This window comes from Lacerta agilis, chromosome 1 (assembly GCF_009819535.1).
Source record: "Lacerta agilis isolate rLacAgi1 chromosome 1, rLacAgi1.pri, whole genome shotgun sequence".
NCBI lineage: Eukaryota > Metazoa > Chordata > Lepidosauria > Squamata > Lacertidae > Lacerta > Lacerta agilis.
In genome coordinates, this window is record NC_046312.1 from 57841441 (window position 1) to 57862210 (window position 20770).

Consider the following 20770-nt stretch of genomic DNA (forward strand, 5'->3'; position numbering starts at 1 on the left):
ATGAAATAGCAGTGAGCTGAACACTCAAGAAGTCCATTAGCACAAATTAGAATGAACAAGAGAAGAACTTTGACATTTGACATTTTCTGCCAAAAGCACTAAAAGAGACATAGTGGGTCTTCACTAGTGAGAGGCTTCAGGGGTGGTCCATCTTTGACCTCATTCACTTCTTTTCTCTCACATTGTCTGGACATGGGTGACATATATGCAATTTCATCAACATCCAACGTTCATTAGCTAGTCTGTTCCTTTCACCAACATCTTTTCAATCTATTAATATCTGATTAATTTACACATTCCTAACCCAATTTTAAAAGTTAACCCCAAAATTTAAGCACACACAAAAATACAGATACACTTTAAAATGAGAATCTCAGCAGTCTTCGTTTTCTGGTTTTTAACTTCCTCCTAAATGATCTAGAGTCAGGGATGATCAATGAAGCGGCCAGAACCCCAAAAATGGGGTTCTGACGAACAGCAAATGCTCTTGTCATACTAAATGAATGAGCATTAAAATGGCAACTGTAATTCAATGCAGGCAAGAGTAAAGTGATGCATATTGGAGAAGGGGGGAATCCTAACTTCACAAATAGGTTATTGGAGTCTAAACTGATGGTGACTAACCAGGAATGAGACATTGGGCTCATAGTGCATAGCTTGATGAAGATGACAACCCAGCTGTGGCAGCTGTGAAAAAGGTGAATCCCAGGTTAGTGATAATTAGGAAAGGAACTGAAAATAAAAATGCTAAGGTCGGCAGTTTGAATCCGTGCAGCAGAGTAAGCTCCCGTTGCTTTGTCCCAGCTCCCGCCAACCTAGCAGTTTGAAGGCATCCCAGCACAGTAGATAAATAGGGACTGCTGCGGTGGGAAGGTAAACTCTGGCACTCTTCACAGTGTTTGGTGCACTGGCCACATGAAAAGCTGTCTGCCTGAAAATGGACCTAATAGTCGAATTTGACTGGACTTAACCGTCCAGGAGTCCTTTACCATAACCTGCTGTTATACAAATCTATGGCATGACTAAACTTAGAACACGGTGTATAATTCTTGTTTCCTAACTTCAACAAGAATATTGCACTGCCTGCAGAGGACTCTGTTTCAGCTAATGCATCAGTTCCCAAACTCAACTAGCAGGGTCTACAGGGAGCTGCCCAGGGTCCTGATTTGCTTTGCCTTCCACCAAACCTGACCTGGAATGGAAGAGGCTCTGGTATTCATTACCATGTATCCCCAAGGGCCCCAGTCCCAGCAGAACAGGATAGAATGTAGAAGGAATTTACCACTTACTGTTAAATGAACATAAAGCAAAAGCACAACCTTGCATGGGTTTTCATTCATCATAATTCCATAACCCCTGCACCTATCTTTCTGAAATTTTGGAAGTTACTAACCTAGGGGCACCTGTGCTATGTATGCCATTTTCATAAAAAGTGCTACCAAAATCATAGATGGGTTAGGTATGAAAATCCACTTCCCCAAGACTTTTGCATAAAAACTCTTTTGCCTGAAATTTAGCAAGCTTCATCCCTTCAGAAGGGGTTGCTATGTATGCAAATTCCATCCAGTTCTTCCTATAGCTTTTCCGTTATAAGTTTCACTTTAAAAACAAACCCTCAAACTGTAAATTTTGACACCAAAAAACCTCCTGCACATATTTATATGCAATTTGGCAGCCTCATTAACTCAGAAAGTGTTCCTGTTCCTGAAAAGTTCATCTAGTTCTGAATTTTTTTAAAAAAGGTTCCCCTGTGTATTTCTTCATGTTAGTCAATGCGCATACATCTGAAACCTTTGATTTTCTAAAGCAAGGCTTCAGACCCAAGGCAGAGCAAGCGGTACTCAAAGCTGTCTGAGGTGTTTGTGAACTGGCCGATTTTCCAAAACAGGATGCAAACCAAAGCTTGCCTTCCGTGCAGACCAATAGTTTTTACCCATGAAAAATATAATAAAGACAGGAAAGAAAGTTGTATATTTTCAAGAGTAGGAACACTTGACTTGATTTTCTTTTTCCATTTCCTCTTCCCATTGCTTTAATACATTTGGGTTCAATTGTTTAAGAACACTGAATTGTTAAAACGTAAGATTCCACCCCCACCCATTTCCATTAAAAAGAAAACTCATCTTTAAGCACACCTGCTCCTATTTTAATCTCTCAATTTGACACTAAAAATTTGTAGTCATTTGCATCCCATATACTAGCTGTAGGCAAAGTGAATATCATTGTCACATCTGAGGTGATAATATGCACCTATAGTGATTGTGATCACAGTTTTAGTATAGCTCATGAAATGGAAGCTACAACATCACAACTGATCCAGAAAGGTAACCCCAGAGCTTCAACTCTAGATATTTTGGTCTGGATTGGAAAGATAGTGGGAGAGAGAGCTGGAGAGCAGGGTGAAATAGGGATTTAGAGGCTTTTTAGAGGCTGCTCTCCTCTTTATGCAATTTCACTTATGCATGTCGGGGCCCAGAACATAACCCCCACCTGTGTATATGAACATGACCTAAAATACCCTGGGTTACTTAGTGGTGGTGGTGTGTGTGTTTGTGTGTGTTGCCTTTTTTCTTGCTACAGACAAACATGGTTTGTCTTGAATTTGTTCAGGAGTCCTGGTGAAGGTACTTGGCAATACTTAACCCATTGTTTTTAAGGCAATCTGAAGAGGGAAAATATACTTGTTTGCTGCCAGTTTTGTTATGAATGGAAAGAAGAGTGAACAGCTTACTTCTTGTTCAAGTTTCTTGGTGAGGAGGGGGTATTACCCTGTCTCTAGTATTGTTATTCTTTTTAAAAAAGACAATCAGAACTGTTTTGTTTTTCTTGGACAATTCTACGATGACTAGAGACGTGCAAGGATTGAACTGGCAGGGGCAGCACGAACATAAACTTTCAGTATGTCTTCATATTTTCCAAGATTTTGAGAACGCTGCTATTGACTCACTACTGTATGCTCCATGTTCACCAGCATCCTTAGTACTGCTGCACTTCATACCAGTCAAAATCACTTCTTAACTTTTCCACACATGACCCTAAAGTCATATTTTAGCTCTTCTGTAAAAGAATGTTGTTAATAGGCAATGGAAAGACTCAGTCCACAATAAAACCTGGATTGGAACATCTCCAGATTCTGATATACTAGATTCTGATATACTTAAAATGTGAAGTGGATTTTTAATCAGTACAGAAAAGATCCACTTTCATACAGACTGCATATTGGGGGGAAATAAGAAAAAAAAACTATAAAGCAAATTTACTTTTAATGTAAATTGAACATATAATGCAGCTCTTTATGAATAAGTGCAATTTATAAAGAAGCAAAATGACCTCCAGAAGAATATAAGAGCTGTGTAGATGGATCAGAACAGCATGACTAACCTCTTGCTCAAGTTATATCTCCCAAGTCAGCAGGCAGTTTATGCAAGTGTGTGTTTGTGTGTGCGTGCGCGCGCGCGCGCACACACACACACACACACACACACACACTTCCAGGACTTGCCAGAGTCATAATAATTTTGGAATAAATTCACTGGAATGAGCGTTTTTTTTAAAAAAAGACCCTAACACACCCTATTAGTATGATTAGCATTTTGAATGGTGAACACCCAAAAGACAGCTTTCAGCTGCTACCACATCTCAAAGCCATCAGCATGTGTTATCATCAAGCTTTGCTGAGACCAGCAGGGGAGCATTAATCATGGCTCATATGCAACAGTACCTCTTGTGTGAGTTTCCAGGTCCTACATTGCACAGCTCATGTCCGCCCCCCCCCTTTATTTTTGTGAAAGGAGAGCTATGGTTTTCACTGGCTGGTCTTAGTGCTTTCACTACTTGTACTCCATCCTCTTACTCCTTTGGATTCCACCCCTGAATCCTACATGGGAAAGGAACAGATTGAACACGGCATGTTTGAAAGCCCCTCCTTTTCATGGCAGATGGTTGTATTTTATGATTTTAGGGAAGGGGAGAGCATAGCACTCTGATAGATCTTTCTGCTGACTATGGATAGACACCCTCCTACATGTACTTATCCTGAATATGGTATGATCCATGAATATGGTATGATCCATGCAAAAGCAGAACCAAGCAAGGTTCATCATACCTACAGACAGCCTGCAAAATGCTGCTGGCAGATGTAAGGGATTTTGTTTGCTGGTCACTTTTCATTTCTATATATAAGTTTGGAGAAACTAGCAGCTGCCCAGCAAAGCTATTTCAGGAATACTTCGCTGTCGCTTATAGCATAGAGGATATGTTGCCATATACATTAAATGTTCTGCATCTCCATGTAGAAGCTAGTAGTCTTGGAATGTGCCTGTCACCAAAGAGTTGAAGAAAAGCATTCCTTTAGGCTGCCTTCCAGTTTTTGATCCGCTCAGTGTACAAGAAGCGAAAGTTAGGCCAATCCATAGTCTGCTTTAATGTGGAGTTAAGCCATTTAATTTGCTCTTTTGACATGGAGAAGAAAGAAGCCATAATTCAACTCCTGAGAATGTATGGAATGAGTACTTAAAAAGACCATTATTTTTGTTAAGACATGTTTTCACCCAGTTGCCATATTTATGTATGTGTAGCATGTAGTATAGTGGGAGAAAACAGAAATAAAGAAAGGTAAAGGGACCCCTGGCCGTTAGGTCCAGTTGCAGACGACTCTGGGGTTGCGGCACTCATCTCACTTTATTGGCCGAGGGAGCCGGCATACAGCTTCTGGGTCATGTGGCCAGCATGACAAAGCCGCTTCTGGCGAACCAGGGCAGTGCACGGAAATGCCGTTTACCTTCCCGCTGGAGTGGTACCTATTTATCTACTTGCACTTTGACGTGCTTTCGAACTGCTAGGTTGGCAGGAGCAGGGACAGAAATAGTGTTTGCAAAAGTAGGTATTTCAGCCATGCAATTATTTTGTTCTTGTTATGCTAGAGAACTGATGCATAGAGGTCTGTTTAATATCTGTATAGTGTACTATGCTGCTTAAACTGGTAGTTTTTGCCCTAAAAGTAGGGGACTAGTGTGTTCTGCTGGATGATATGCTGTACTTGTGTCTGAAAGACTGCAGTTAAAATCCAAACCTATACCTATAATGTAAATCACTGGTCTTCAACTGGTGGATCATGTGCCCTGATGCAAGGTGGGTCACAGAAGGAGGACTACCTCCATACAGCTATGGTAAAAGATTGAGAAATGGGTCCCAAATGCATGTTTGGGTTAAATGTGGGTCCTGGGTCTGAAAAGGTTGAAGATACCTGGTTTAGATGAAGTTGTTTGAGCAAGATATATCTCTCGAGCCATCTTCTCCTTCTGGAATATTAAAAGAATTGTCTACCACTCTTGCTATTTCTTTCTCTGCTTTCTCTCCCTCTTTGAAGACAATGGCCAGGGGTCAGCAACCTTTTCCAGCTGCGGGCCAGTCCACCATCCCTCAGGCCATGTGGTGGGCTGGACTATATTTTGAAAAAAATGATCGAATTCCTATGCCCCACAAATAACCCAGAGATGCATTTTAAATAAAAGCACACATTCTACTCATGTAAAAACACGCTGATTCCTGGACCGTCTGCAGGCCAGGTTGAGAAGGCGATTGGGCCACATCCGGCCCCCGGGCCTTAGGTTGCCTACCCCTGCCATTGGCTAACCTACTGCCCCTCTTTCCTTGTAACAGTAAACCATGGCTAGAAATAACCTGTGGCTTACCACAAATTAGTGGAGTGCTGGTGCATGGTGCCGAATCATGCTTGCTTTGGTCTACTCTGACCGGAGCCAGAAAACAAATAATACAATGTTTGGCTTACCATTACATGTGCACCCACACAACACCAAGCCAAGAGCAAACTTTGACTTCAAGAGAAACAAGCCTCAAGTGCTGGTTCACACAGAACAGTAAGCCAGCCACTCCACAGTTTGTTTTTGAGCTGTGGCTGGAGAGGAGCAAAGTGGCCATGGTTGACCAGCGTGCACATCACATTGTGGTAAACCATAGTTTTTCTTAGACTGTGGCTTACTATGATGTGTGAATGAAGCCAATGTGTTGTCACTAATGGCCTGTGTGAAACTTGTGAGTTGAGTCACTGGATGTTCATGTGAGTGGGAGTGTGCCCACTGGCCACAACTCCTGATGCCAGTGTGTTCTCTGGGCTCTCAGTGGCTGCACATCTGGCAGTAATGGCAGAGGGCCCTTTTGCATGTACAACCCCGCATGCTAGGGGTTACAACTTTCTGGGAAACTAGATTGGATGTGCAGGCCAGAGTTATGGAGGAGCCATATGCCACACATATGGAAGGCCACTTTCTCACTAAAATCAGATATGTAGCCACCTGGAGCCATGTTCTGGTGGACATCAGCATCTGGGGTGTAGCCAGTAGGAGCAATCCTGATTTATTTTAACATGTTAACTTAACACCCCTTCAGTTACCAGCCCACAGCCTTTTTATTCCTTATGAGAATGCATAGGATCAACTGGGTAGGCCCCAGAATCTTGGCCTCCCAACTGCCTTTAATTCAGATGATATGCTGCCGCTGTCCCAGCAACTATGATGGCACAAAATACTTTGAAAGAATTAGGAGAGAAAGATGATTGAGTTGAGGAAGTGTGGAATCCTGTGAATCAGAATACTGAGTATCATCAACACCTCTGGACTAAATTGCACAGTACCGGAATATATTTGCACCATGTGTATTTACACTATGTAGGTTCAGGTTAGTTGCTAGATCTTGGGAATGTGTCATCAACAACAGACTTCACCCATTGCTTGTAAAGTAAATGAGAATTTTTTTAAAAAAAAGTATTTTATTTACATCTGACTTGTACATCTGCATGGCTTATTAAGCAAACCAGCCATGCACTCATGCATAAAGAGTGATGTGGCTTCCAGATTTGAAACAATCGGTCTGGCAAAGATTACCCATCACTTTAAGAATTGCTGTCAGCCCAGTTGTCTCTTTTTGAAATGGCGGTGACCTTCTCCAGCTGTCTCTAGAGGAATGGCTCAGGAGAAGAATTTCACCGGGTGGCTCTGGGTGTTTCACACATTTGTTTTGATTGGGCAACCATAGCTCTAGGCTGTTTGATTTAGTTGCAACAAGTGCTCTGGGAATAACTGCACCAGGTGTCTTTACAATAGGTTTTGTTTTGAAATAATTCTGTCTGTTCATTTTTAGCAAATGAGAAAATTGAAGACATCAATGGCTGTCCAAAGAATAGATCTCAAATGGTAAGTGGAAAATTAAATGTGTTTTGTCTTCACTGTGTTTTCCTCTAGGCGTACTTAAGAGGAAGTGAGTTTCTTTGAGCTTGGTGGGACTTACTTCTGAAGAAACCTGTTTGGGATTTAGCTGCAGACATGATGGCATATTTAACATTTAATCAATCAACCAATATTTCTTTATTGCACAGCCATACAATATATCAAATCAGACCACATGGAAATCATTAAATTAATTACAATAATTGTGTCTTTTGTTTATTAACTTGTTATTCACACATTGTAAGGGGCGTAGCAAGGGGGGCGTAGGGGGCGGGCTTCCCCAAATTCCATAATGGAGGGGGTGACAAATTATCAAGGAACAATTACTGCCCTACTAGGGTGGTTCATAAAAAACTTTTTTTAAAAAAATGCCTGCTCCAAAGGTCTTATCTTACTATACTAGGGATTATATAGCTTTATATGAAATTTCATGCATATCGGTTAATATCTTGACCCTCCTCCACCAAAATAGTTGTTTACTTGGCTGTTTTCCTATGTCGTGAAGGCTGAAATTTCAGTTCAGCGGAGCACTTACTGTTCCCAACCCTAACCCTGTGGAAAGCCATCTAACTAGACTTTTTGTAAGAAAATATGAAACAACGTAAAACCATTTTTGCGGGGGGGGGGGGAATCAGTGGGGCGGGGGTGACAAGAAATTTTCCTCACCGGGTACCACCTGACCTTCTTACGCCTCTGCACATTGTGATTGAATCTTATCTGCAACCCCTACTGTATAGGCTTGTTTAGCAGCACAATTTAGAATATTAGTGCAAGTGTATTGGACGTAGAGTTTTTAATTCATTTTATAGAGTATTTAAAAATAGTATGGGGAAAGTATGCAAACATTTAATATATATCAATGTAATGCATTTATTACATTGATTTTCGTTGTGTGAACCGTTCACTTAAAAGTTAAACATTTTTCCTATGCCATATGCTTGCACAATGGAGCTTCCCCCCTCTCCTTCCCCTGTGTGCACCCCCCCATTCCCTCTGAAGTAGACTTGGGGGGGGGGGATAACTCAAAATACAGCACATGGGGGGAGGGAAAGGGGAATCATTCCGCCTGGCAAGCTTATATCCTTATGCAAATGGAATGCTTGTAATACTGTGATGTTGAATTCCACCCAGGGCTGGGAAGGTTTCACTGATGAACTAAAGTCACATTACTATATGACATGGTACAGCTGGCAGAGCCATCAAAAACATAACATTAATAACCTCCTTTATCTTAAAGGCTGATTCAAAAAGTTTTTTTTTATTCTATCCCTTGTATGTTCAATGAAGGCCCTATCTTTAGTTAATGGCATTAAAGTTAACTTGTTCTGCACCCAAAGGACATCTGTTATTTGGCAACCAGAGACAAGGATTACTCTGCAATTGCACCCTGATTATGGAATGCCCCCCACAAAGGTATATGACTGGTGCCAACTCTGAGTAGTTTCATGTGTCAGTTGAACAGCATATTATTCCAGTGGGCTTTTATGGTGATAAAAAAAATATTGACCAGTTTTGTTGTTTTGTGTTAACTTTTCTGCTACTGCCAATCTGGTTATGATTTTATCTGGTCCCTTTATCTTTGTGCATGCTGATTGTATGTTTGATTTTTAAATGATTGCACCCCATCCTATTATTATGTACAGTGGTACCTCCGTTTATGAACAGGATCCGTTCCGGAGGCCCAGCCGTATCCCAAAGATTTCGTAACCGGAGGACTGCTTTTGCGCATATGCGTGGTGCTGCAAAGCACTTCTGCGCACACATGAGCAGCAAACCCATTTCCAGGTTTGCCACATTTGCAGCCCGAAGATTACGTTACCTGAAGGTAACGTAACCCGAGGGTCCACTGTATTGATAAAGGCTGGATTAAAACTATTTCAAATAAATGAACTATGTGTTCAATATTTGGAGCTAGGACTTTAGGGTTTGTGGTTTTTATGATGGTTTTGAGTTCTGCTAATAAAATGAAAGGTTGTTTTTTTTTATAAAAATAATAATATTAAGTTCTGAAAAAGATGCAGGTACCATTTCTAAAAGGCTAACACAGTCAGAAAGCATTGGGTGTAATGCTTAATCCTAGGAAAGTGAAGCTGGTTGAGGTGGTCGCAGGCATGATGCTGAAGAACCTCAGGACAGTTGTCTTGTGGAAATTCAACATTCACACTGAGACTGCCTTTAATGACCCAGCTCAAGACTTCATGGCCTTCACGACAACCATGGGACTTTCTCACCTGCCCTTAGTCTTTGACTCATCCGATATGAATGTGATGGTGTGGAGATAGGAAGAGTTGAGATAATCCCATGGTCCTAGTCAGACAATTTCCTGGTCAACAATGGCAGTTCCTCCACTAAGTTGTGGCTCCATTAAGATGGTCCACCTCTGGAGACATATGAAACCTGCTGGATTCCTAAATACTCTAGGAAATTTTTTGACAGATAGAAGTGGCATTTAAGTGGTAAATACGTGAACAAATAATCTGTTGAGGTTCTAATGTCACAGTGGAATGGTGAGATGTGATAGGCCATTGACACAATCGTTCCACAGTGCCCCCTCTTGTGCTTAGGACCTGTGTTGTTCCTTGGTACTCTGAGAAGTTGCAGGTGATAAAACAGGTTGAATGGCACCTAGAGTGAAAATGATGTAAAACTTGCTTATAAAGGTGACAGAACATTCATTAGAGCACATAGTTTAACACCACTTCTGTATCAGGCCAGTATGAAAGATGGAGAAAAGCAGAACAATTGAACCAAAAGATAGGAAAGATAGTTGTAGCTAGAGGAAAGTGAAAGAAGCTGTGGAACATCCAAGCAGTAATATCAGACAGGCAGAAAGAAATGCAGCCTTGACAAAGAAACCACAAATTTATCTTATAATAAGAACAGGAAATAACTGTGGTGACTGTGTGGTGCTTGTGGTAAAGTGGTGAATCTAAAGTGTGCAGAGCTGAGCCTAGATGTTCATAGAGAGGCTGCCTTTGGCTTCTCTGTGGCTGTACATTCTCACCAATTTTTGTTTCATTTAATCTTAATTTGGGATTACTGAAATATCACACCCTAAAGACTTCAAGAGACAGTTGGAATGAATGTAGCCAGCTGTACTAACTATTACAATGAAACCCTCCCAGGAGAATTTTAAGACTGAGAATAAAATTCATCTTCCTAACACCAAGGGTTTAGCTGGCTTTGAAAACTGTTACAGGGGAATCACAGAGGAGGCAACAAAAAGTTCAAAAGCATCAGAGACATTTTTTTTTGCCCTGCAAATTCCAGACAGGAATGTATTTAGAAGCATTAGAAATAGTATAGCTGTATTACCCTGGGCAATATATTTAAAACTTTGTCATTTACTTCATATATATTTGCAAATGTATATTTATATGCTGACTTTCACCCCAGCATGTCCTCTCAAAGCAGTTTGTAAATATAAGAAAACAATAACAGTAACTTCAGTTTTTAAAACAAGCAACACTGCAGCATCATAAATAAAACTCTGGTTCTCAAACAGCACAAAAAAGCATGACTGAACAAGACTGTTTTCCCGATCTTCTTGATGGCTGGGAGGGCAAGTGCTAAATGAGCCTTCTGAGGAGTGAGATCTAGAGTATAGCCACCACCACTGAGAAGACTCTGTCCCAATGAATGCACTAATCATATCTCAGATAGGAGAAAGATGAGAGCATAGTCTCCACATGTGGGAGAGTCATGTGGGAGAAGGTAGTCTTTCAAATATCCCAGACTGAAACTATATAGAATATTAAAAGTAACAGCCATCACTTTGAATTGAGCACACCAAAAGCAAATACAGATTAAATAGCAGTGGAGTCACATACTCCAAATAACTAGCCCCTGTCAAGAGACAGTCAGTAGTATTCTGAACCAAGCAGCTGTTGTAAAATTGCAACCTATACAAACTTACTTGGAAATAAGCCATATTTAACTCAGTGGGACTTGCTTTTGGGGCTCCAAGTTTTTAGTATGGCCGTAGCATCTTTAGCTACAGTAGGGACATTAAAATACTCTTCGAAAGTACATCTATATACTGTTTGAAAGGAGAAGCGGCACTCTGAATATTACAAGAATATACCTTATAAGCTACCTGAGTTACACCTAGACCTGCTTCAAACATAATTCAGATGACACAGTTGCTGCTAAGTGACTGAAGTCACATTTACACCATACTTTAAAGCACTATTACACCACTTTCACCTCATGGAGAATCAGGGAACTGTAGCTTGTTAAGGGTGCTGGGAACCGTAGGTCTGTGATTTAATCCCTGTTTTAAAAGGCCCCATCTGCACTATACATTTAAAGCAATATCATACCACTTTAAATATCATGGCTTCTCCCAAAGAACGCTGGGAAGTGTAGTTTATTATGGGTACTGTTCCCCTCACAGGCTTATAATATTCAGCATCAATCCCTCTTCCCAGGATCTTGGGAATTGTAGCTCTGCGAGAGAAATAGGGGTCTCCTAGCAACTCCTACAGCCTTAGAGGTGGGATTCCACTAAATTGTGGCATTCATGGAATGTGGTCCACTCACAGAATGAGACATTCCTCCTTCTGTTCTCTCTGCACCCCTTAAATCTTCTCTGGAGATTTGCGGAACAGCTATAAGGACATTTGGGGAGGGCAGCGAGGGAAGTCCCACCGTGTGAGCAGACCTTGCTCCTCATAAGTATTCCCTGTGGGAATTAGATTCTAGTTCCTATTTACAGAGCTATGTGAAAGGAAGAGACTGAGTTGTTTAACCCTTTAATTAGTTCCCCTTTCCCTCCCTAAAAAATACACAATAAACTCTCTTTTAAAATTCAAATAACAAATAACTTTTACTCAGTGTACTTGCACTTGTTGGATTAAAGATACAAGACAGGCAGGTGTTACTTATGTTACTAATACATATTACATAGAGTGGTATCTAAGACAAAAACTGTTGCAGACTGACTAACTCTGAAGCAGGCAGCAGCACAACAGAACAGACCTACTGTCCAGCTGCTCAAAAAGACCGTTAATAACTGCCATAACTGTACCAACTGCCATAACTGTCTCTGGCAGAAAGTGTATTGACATCACAGAGTATTGTATTGGAATGCTATAACCCTTAGCATTTGGGATGCTTTCATGCCACACACCCCACTTGGTGCTATGTTGAATTCCATCCATTGTTTGTGTGGAAAGGAAAGTGTTATCCCTGCACACAGCATTTCCCGAGTAAAAATGTGGAGGCTACAGTTCTTTGTAATGTAGACGGAGCTATAATGCTTATGCTTGCATAGTCCAAATTGCCTTTTTCTAATTCCAAATGTGTGATTCTGGATTATATTAATAGAACCCTATTATTTCTATAGTCTGTTAAACAATATACAGCAAGGCAGCCTGCAATTCTTCATGCCACATCAGAATGTGAGGGGGGGGGGGAATCTTGACAGGGATTTAATTTAATGGTAGAACTCTTTATACAACTGCTTCCACCTAGGCTGCTCTGACTATTTAAATGTGCCTCTATTTATAGAGTACCTACTACTGAGGTTTTCACACTTGCATATCAAAAGTGAGTCATACCTGAAATTGGCATTCTATCGAAGGCAGAAATAATATCCTTCCTCTCTCTCTCTCTCCAAACTTCTAAATCCTCTGAATGGAAGGAGTCTTCTTAACTACTACTTTGCAATTTACTTTTAACACTTTTGGCCACATTTTAGTAGCATTGTCCTGTTCTGTTGCTGTGCTGAGAAATAGAGATCTCCTCAGCTTTGCAGTAAGGGTCTTTGTAAAAAATTTAGAATGGTTCAGAATTTTGCATATATCCAAGGCTGCCATCCTATGCACACTAATGCTCCTTAGAAGACCAGTAATGTACACAAGTGTAGGATTCCTCTGCATGTCACAAACTTTCTGAGCTACATTCTAAATTTGAACTGCTTCACACTTTATTTGGTATTCAAGATACATCAAGCATTTGGACAAGTCTATCTTAGCTTGCAAAACCAAGATATGCATATACATAAGCAGTTTTCCTGCCCTTGTGGCCCCTTCACATGAGCTGTAGTAAAATCAGGAAGCTTCTAAATAACCTTAGTTCCCCTTTCATTCAAAACAGGAAACTATGGTTACCAGTTTCAGAACAAACCAGGATATTAAACCACAGTTTGAAGGTCTGTGCTGATATGAACTACGATAGTCTGAACTGGCTCCAAGTGTTACACTAGTGTGTGTTGCAGTAAATGCCTGTGGTCTGGCAGGGAAATGTGTTTGCAACTCCTTGGGAGGCATGTGGCTCTCTTGCATGATTGCACAAATGGTTCACATTTGTTATGACAACTCAGTGGGAGGGCACAAGCTTTGTGTACTCAGTGTCCTGGCTCAAACCGTTGAAAGGACCAGGCAGTGGGTGATGGAAAAGACCTGTGCTGAGATCTTGAAGAGCTTCTTCAACTCAGAGTAGATAATTATGGACTTGAGGGTCCATGGTCTAACACAGCATAAGGCAGTATATAGGTTCCTGTCTGTTTTAGCTTCTGACTTTGCTTTTACCTTTCAACTCCATAACTCTACATGCTATAGCTTATGAAGGGCTAAAGCAGGGGTCAGCAAACTTTTTCAGCAGGGGGCTGTTCCACTGTCCCTCAGACCTTGTGGGGATCCAGACTATATTTTGAAGGGGTGTGAACGAATTCCTATGCCCCACAAATAACCCAGAGATGCATTTTAAATAAAAGCACACATTCTAAAAACGCACTGATTCCTGGACCGTCCGCAGGCTGGATTTAGAAGGTGATTGGGTCAGATCCGGCCCCCAAGCCTTAGTTTGCCTACCCATGGGCTAAAGAGTCAAATTTCCCCCCTTTCTTGTATAAGCCTGAGTGTGTTTCCATTGTCTTTCTAACACAGCAGGTTTGTCAGTTGTGTGGCCAACAAAATCCTGTGGGGGTGGTTTTTGTACAAAATCTTAGAAGTGCATAGCAGGGAGTATAAAAATCAAAACCAAGACAGAAACTTCTTCCAAGTTGTAGTGGAATGGACACAGATGGGAATTGGAAGAAAATCATACATGGGATGCATGTATATAGCTGAAAGATCTGAACCCAGTGATTCCAGCACATTCAGCCAGACTTTTCCATGCTCTGTTTGGTATTTTTCATATTCATTTCTAGTGATGATTCTGGTATTGCATATAAATTCAGCTCACATTTGAAAAATGTAAGATGCTGGTATTCTCATTTTAAATATAATTTTAAATAGTTTCTCTACTTTTTTAAAGGATACTTTTTATTAGATTTTCCTTGTTTACAAAAGCACATGCACTGTCTCTATTTTCAGGTTGTGTTTTCTACAGATCAGTTACATTTGTTGTGAGACAATCATTTCTCAACTTTAAACAGATATGGGAAATGGATCCCGGTAGAGAGCAAAAGGGGGTTCACAAAAGGGAGTGAAGAAAGGTTGCTTCTTTTCCCCAGGGTGGAGTGTATAAACACAAAATGAACTGGAATAAATCTGGCTGGGATGGATCTCAGTAACTGGTCCGCCTTTCTGAGCTTTCTTCCTCTTTACTGGTTAGTAAAGAAAACGTTTTATAAAGAGGGTAAGGGCCTGTGCACAAACCCACTGGAACATGTAAGAGCATAACATTAGCCTGTTGGCCACCACTTAGTCCAGCATCCGGTTCTCACAGTGACCAACCAGATGCCTGTGGGAAGCCTTCAAGCTGGACATGGGCACAACAGCACATCTGGGGATAGCCATTCATTTGCTGTGCCTGCTCTGGTGTGCACAGAGATAGGGTTTTAGCTTTGTGTTGTAAGCTAGTCAGAATGCAGGTGATAAGTTCAACTTGCATATATCAGGTTCCTTCACTGTATAGACCAGAAGCCTCACTGTATGGACTAACAGCAACATGTAAAGGTAAAGGTACCCCTGACCATTAGGTCCAGTCGCAGACGACTCTGGGGTTGCGGCGCTCATCTTGCTCTACAGGCTGAGGGAGCCGGCATTTGTCCACAGAAAGCTTCCTGATCCCACACAGCAACATGTAGGCTAGGGCAATTCTGCTGGCTCACTGAGACTACATCAGGTCTGGGGAAACTGTGGTTTCCAGATGCTGCTGGCCTTCAACTTGCATCAGCTGCAGCCACCCTGACCAGTTTTCAGAAATAATGGGACTCAGAGGGTGAGATTCAATGTCACACTATGTTGAGCATTCCATTAGCACAGGCATAGGCAACCTTCGGCTCTCCAGATGTTTTGGCCTACAACTCCCATGATCCCTAGCTAACAGGACCAGTGGTCAGGGATGATGGGAATTGTAGTCCGAAACATCTGGAGAGCCGAAGGTTGCCTATGCCTGCATTAGCACAAGCTTTTCAGCTTGTCAGTTGAAATAATTTCAATTATTATTATTATTATTATTATTTATTTATACCCCGTCCATCTGGTTGGGTTTCCCTTGCATGCTGTTTTAGAGTTTCCTGACCCCCAACTATCCCCCTGCAGGAGGTGCATGGGGAGAAGACAGGGGGAAAGCTCAAGTGGAAGACCTTGCCCAAGGCTTCCACTAACAGGATTCATTAACAATATCTGGGGTGCTACAGGTTCACCATCTCAGTTCTTACCACATACCAGATTTGCCATGAAGTATTTCATTTTTGCTATTACAGCCATCATGCTTCTCCAGACAGACATGCTGGGTAAAAGGAAAACTGCACATTAACCGGCATCAGCATCATTTATATGCCACCCATCTGACTGGAAACCACCAGGTGCTGTGCAGAAATACCAGCAAAGATTAATCCACATTACAATGTGAATGTTAAAGATAATAAGAACTGTCTTTTTTGGCTGGCATTTGGTGGCTTACTTTGCAAGTTAGGAGTGATGTAGAGTAGAGCTCAGAGTAGACCAAGTGAAGTCAATGGACAAGCCGACAGGTCAAATCAGAATATGAGCTCATGCAAATAAATAGCAAAGCTCTTCAAGCAATGTTGCAGAATCTTAAGAAGAAATATAATAGCACCCAGACACCATGTTCTTGTGATTTATCTTGAGGTATTTTGAACTGTTTACAGATGTGCATCTTTACAGTTGTGCAGTATGCTGATTAATGCTGTGGTGGGGTTCAAAGCAACATGGTTCTGGATGTGCCATTTTTCAATCCCCCCCCCCAATTCTCTGATGCTGATTCTGTCCATGTGTTTAGAAAGAGAGATTTCCAGCACTCATCTTTACCTCTTTTTCTTTGTTGTACTATAAAGTGGCCCTCAAAATGAGGAGGAGGTACAGGACTGTTGAAAATCAGAACTGGCAGCCAGATTTGTTCAAAGAGTAAAAGAAAACACAGAATCTCATTTTGGCAAATCAACAGACTTTATTGTGTTTGTTTTGGATAGTGTGCTGCCTTGGCCTAGGGCAGAAAACTTAAGAAATGAAAGGTTTAAATATAGGCCAGGGGTAGGCAATCTAAGGCCCAGGGGCCAGATGCGGCCCAATCACCTTCTCAATCCGGCCTGCGGACAGTCCGGGAATCAGTGTGTTTTTACATGAGTAGAATGTGTCCTTTTATTTAAAATGCATCTCTGGGTTATTTGTGAGGCTTGCCTGGTGTTTTTACGTGAGTAGAATGTGTGCTTTTATTTAAAATGCGTCTCTGGGCTATTTGTGGGGCATAGGAATTCATTCATTCCCTCCCCCCCCCAAAAAAAAATATAGTACAGCCCACCACATGGTCTGAGAGATGGTGGACCAGCCCACGGCTGAAAAAGGTTGCCGTAATCCTCCCCACTCAGGTGATCTGCTTGCCTATGTGTGTGTGCATGCACAAGTATGAGGTGGCCACACCTGCAACTGGCATGCAGAATGTGGAGTGTTGTTGAAGGGTAAATAAGGCAAACCCTTGGGCCAAAAAGTTCACTCTATGAATGGTTCCCACACCTGCACAAGCTGCATCCCTGCAGGGACTTCTTTGCACAGCCAAGGAACTCTTTGAGGTTGCCTAGATGTACCGTACATACAATCTTGCATGGGTACAGTTTGTGTGGACATAGGGACCATACAGAATACCCATAGGTTGAAAGGTTTGGCTTTACAATCCTGCAAAGTTGTTAGGAACTTCAGTTCTGCTTGAAGTCCTTTCACTGTGGAGGCCTTTTTTTTTGAGTGTCGCTGCCATGAAGTTGTGGCAGAGAATTTGGCCTACTCCATAATGGTACCTTCTCTGTAGAATCCAGTCCAAAAGGAGCTTGCCAGACCAGCTTTTACCCAGGTGTAAAATTGCATATTTGTTTCAGCAAATCTGAGTTGTGTTCTTTGTTGTACCTTAAAGTGGCACTCAGGTTTTAAAAAAGTTGTATCAACAACGTTTTAAGAAGTGATTGGTAAAGAACTTGCTAATGGATGATCTGTTTAATGCTTTTTGTTGGTTTTATTGGTAAAAAGGAAAGGTGTCCAAAGAAAACTTAATATTCCAGGCACCTGCACTTTAGTGCTGCTGTTATGATTGCAGTCTTTTTTATATACTGTACTTTTCATTTCCATTGTTGTACCTGAAATGCTAGGTGTAGCTTGAGACAATGGTATGGCTCTCTCTCTCTCTCCAGGTCCCATCCCGCTAGCATGGATAATTTACATGAAGTTGTTGTGTTAAGTATTCCTAGGAAAATGATACCATGACAACTGCCACAACAGATGGTATTTTTCCTGTCTCTAAGATACGGAACAAACATTCAGTGATGTCCTGCCCTTTTGTGATTTGTAAAATATTTTGGGGCTCCACTCAAATGTTATGAATCAAAACAGATTTCCTGGAAGAAACATGCTGGTGGCAGTCAGGAACTAGCATTCAAGTTGTATTAATAAAGGGGCATCAAAATAGAATAATGTAGGAGGACAATGAGTCTTGTGGGCCTTATTTAAAGTCTAAAATTCCACTTAACATCAATAAACTTTTAACCTCAATACTTTTGTTTTTAACTGAAATATAAGAAATATCTGCACTGTCAAGATGCTTGCCTTAGTAAATAACCCACCTGAATTTTTAGTGCTTCATTTTGCCTTCCAATCAAGTTGAATGACGTTGTTTAAAGTTTAGGGTTTTGTATTTTTTAATGTTAAGATATTTCATATATATCATGGGGCAAACTCTTTCACCCACATTTTAAAAGTATGATTTCCCCAATTCATCAAAGGCTACATCTCTCTGGGTTCCTTTATCTCCAGTAGGATATACTGTATATTTGGGGTGTTCTTTGTTGTATTCCTGCCCAAATATCTACAACTGCAAGCATGTTCATCTTTTGGATTGGTGAAACATGCACAGTACTGTGTTCAGCAATGGTAGAACCAATCATATATTTGAAGAGGGTAAAAGGGATGGATTCTTTCCTTTCTTCTATGGGTGCTGGCTTATTTTCTGTCTGATCTGACATCAAGTCTTTAATAAATGGCTACTGGCAGGGTTTGTGAACTAGCTCTAATTGCTTTCTGAAATGAGTACAAAAAGTTCTTTTTTAAAAAAAAAAAACTTAGGGTCAGAGGACCAACTGCACATGATGGTGTCCTGTTGGGTTAGTATCTCTCTCTCTCTCTCTCTCTCTCTCTCTCTCTCTCTCTCACACACACACACACACACACACACACACCTTTTCTTTGTATGCAGCCTTTCCATAGTTCAAACCATGCTCAACATGAAAAATATATGATTGAAAATATAACAAAAATAGTCATAAACAATAAAAACAATGCATCAAAAGGTACACAACCAAATCAACAATTTCCACACTAAACCATAATAAGATCTAAAAATAAATATACCAAAAATTATTATCAATAACAGCAACAACCCTTCTTTCAATGGAAACTCCTTAAACAATACCCCAACCCAAGTATGTACCTGTTCAACAGCCACAGTTTTCGCAGCTGAAGTCAGTCAAGGTCCCCGCTCTCTCAGGCCGGGTGGAAAAGGCCTGAAAGGCAGGGAGCCAGGTCTTCCAGGACTCACACCCGAGATGGTCCACAGTGTCCTACATCATTTTTAAAGGGCAGGGGTCCCCAAACTAAGGCTTGGGAGCCAGATGCGGCCCAATTGCCTTCTCAATCCGGCCCGTGGACGTCCCGGGAATCAGCATGTTTTTACATGAGTACAATGTGTCCTTTTATTTAAAATGCATCTCTGGGTTATTTGTGGGGCCTGCCTGGTGTTTTTACATGAGTAGAATGTGTGCTTTTATTTAAAATGCATCTCTGGGTTATTTGTGGGGCCTGCCTAGTGTTTTTACATGAGTAGAATGTGTGCTTTTATTTAAAATGCATCTCTGGGTTATTTGTGGGGCATAGGAATTCGTTCATATTTTTTTTCACAAAAATACAGTCCGCCCCCCCCCACACGGTCTGAGGGACTGTGGACTGGCCCCCAGCTGAAAAAGTTTGCCCACCCCTGGTTAAGGGTATGCAACTTACTAGATTTCATGCTGGGCACTTGGAAGCTAGAGGATTGGACTTAGTGGATTTTGGGTCTTAACAACAATTGTGATGCCCTGAAATCAGCTGTGACTGTGCAAGGAAAAAGGGCGTGCCTATTTGCATTTCTTGACTCCCACGTGGATACTTTGTTTAATGCCCATTTCTTGAAACAAATGCAGCCTTCTGCACACTCTCTCTTCCTGGTTTCTTCACTTTTCATATTTGTCAGACTTAGACTATGGTAACTGAGGTGAAAGAATAGATTGAACAGTGTATCTTAACTCTAGATGTGCTAACTGATGACCAAGAAAAGGCTACACAAACCATTTTTTAAGTCTTCCCTCTGCTGCGATTAGTGACATTTACCAGACATGCTTACTAAGCTAGAAAGATTTTACTACTTATGCTTTTTCCAGCTCAGATCTTTATTGGCTGCTGTTTAAGCCTACATTATGTGTACTTTGCAGCATGGCAGGTTGGCTATTAAACGATATGTGACCAAATATAGTTTTAGTTGTAGCTAAAACACACACGCGCACACACACACACACACACACAGAGAGAGAGCTTTTTTCTAAAAAAAAAAAAAAAGTTTACTCTCATTTTCCTATTCATATTGAAATACTGTCCTTCAATGAGGCCAAACTTAGATTCACAAAATGTTTAGGGGTGTTTATACCCCTGTGTCACCCCCAGAGAAAAAGCACTGCGTACAGTAAAACATCAAGCCCTGTATAGTAAAATTGAAAGTGTGTGTTTTAGTATGAATGTGCAGAATAAATGATGGACTACAGATGTATGGTGTTTGTCATTGAAGATTTGTATGAAGACTGTCACATAGCAAGGCAAAGGCTGAGTCACATTACATGCTTAAAATGCAGATCAGACATTCCTTTTCTTAATTTGAATCAAAGCTGGTTTTGGGGGAAATTCGTCAATATGCAGTGTTTCACAGGTAAAAAACAAGATAGATATGGATTGTGGCTAATGTTGTGTGTACACTGCTTCCGAATCCAGAAGTAGTAGCATTCAGGATGCGGAGTAAACTGAAGTGTGTACATAGCCAATAACTCT

General features: G+C 41.1%; 1 protein-coding gene across 11 annotated transcripts in view; it reads left to right on the plus strand.

Moving 5' to 3' along the window:
- The window catches only part of NAV2 (neuron navigator 2), a 537457-nt gene that overhangs the window by 367163 nt on the left and 149524 nt on the right, over positions 1-20770 (plus strand). For all 11 annotated transcript variants that reach the window (XM_033150800.1, XM_033150735.1, XM_033150751.1 and 8 more), the window contains one exon: positions 7159-7211. In XM_033150800.1, coding sequence (XP_033006691.1) covers positions 7209-7211 — 3 coding nt within the window. In that variant the 5' untranslated portion in view covers positions 7159-7208. The remainder of the gene's footprint in view (positions 1-7158; positions 7212-20770) is intronic.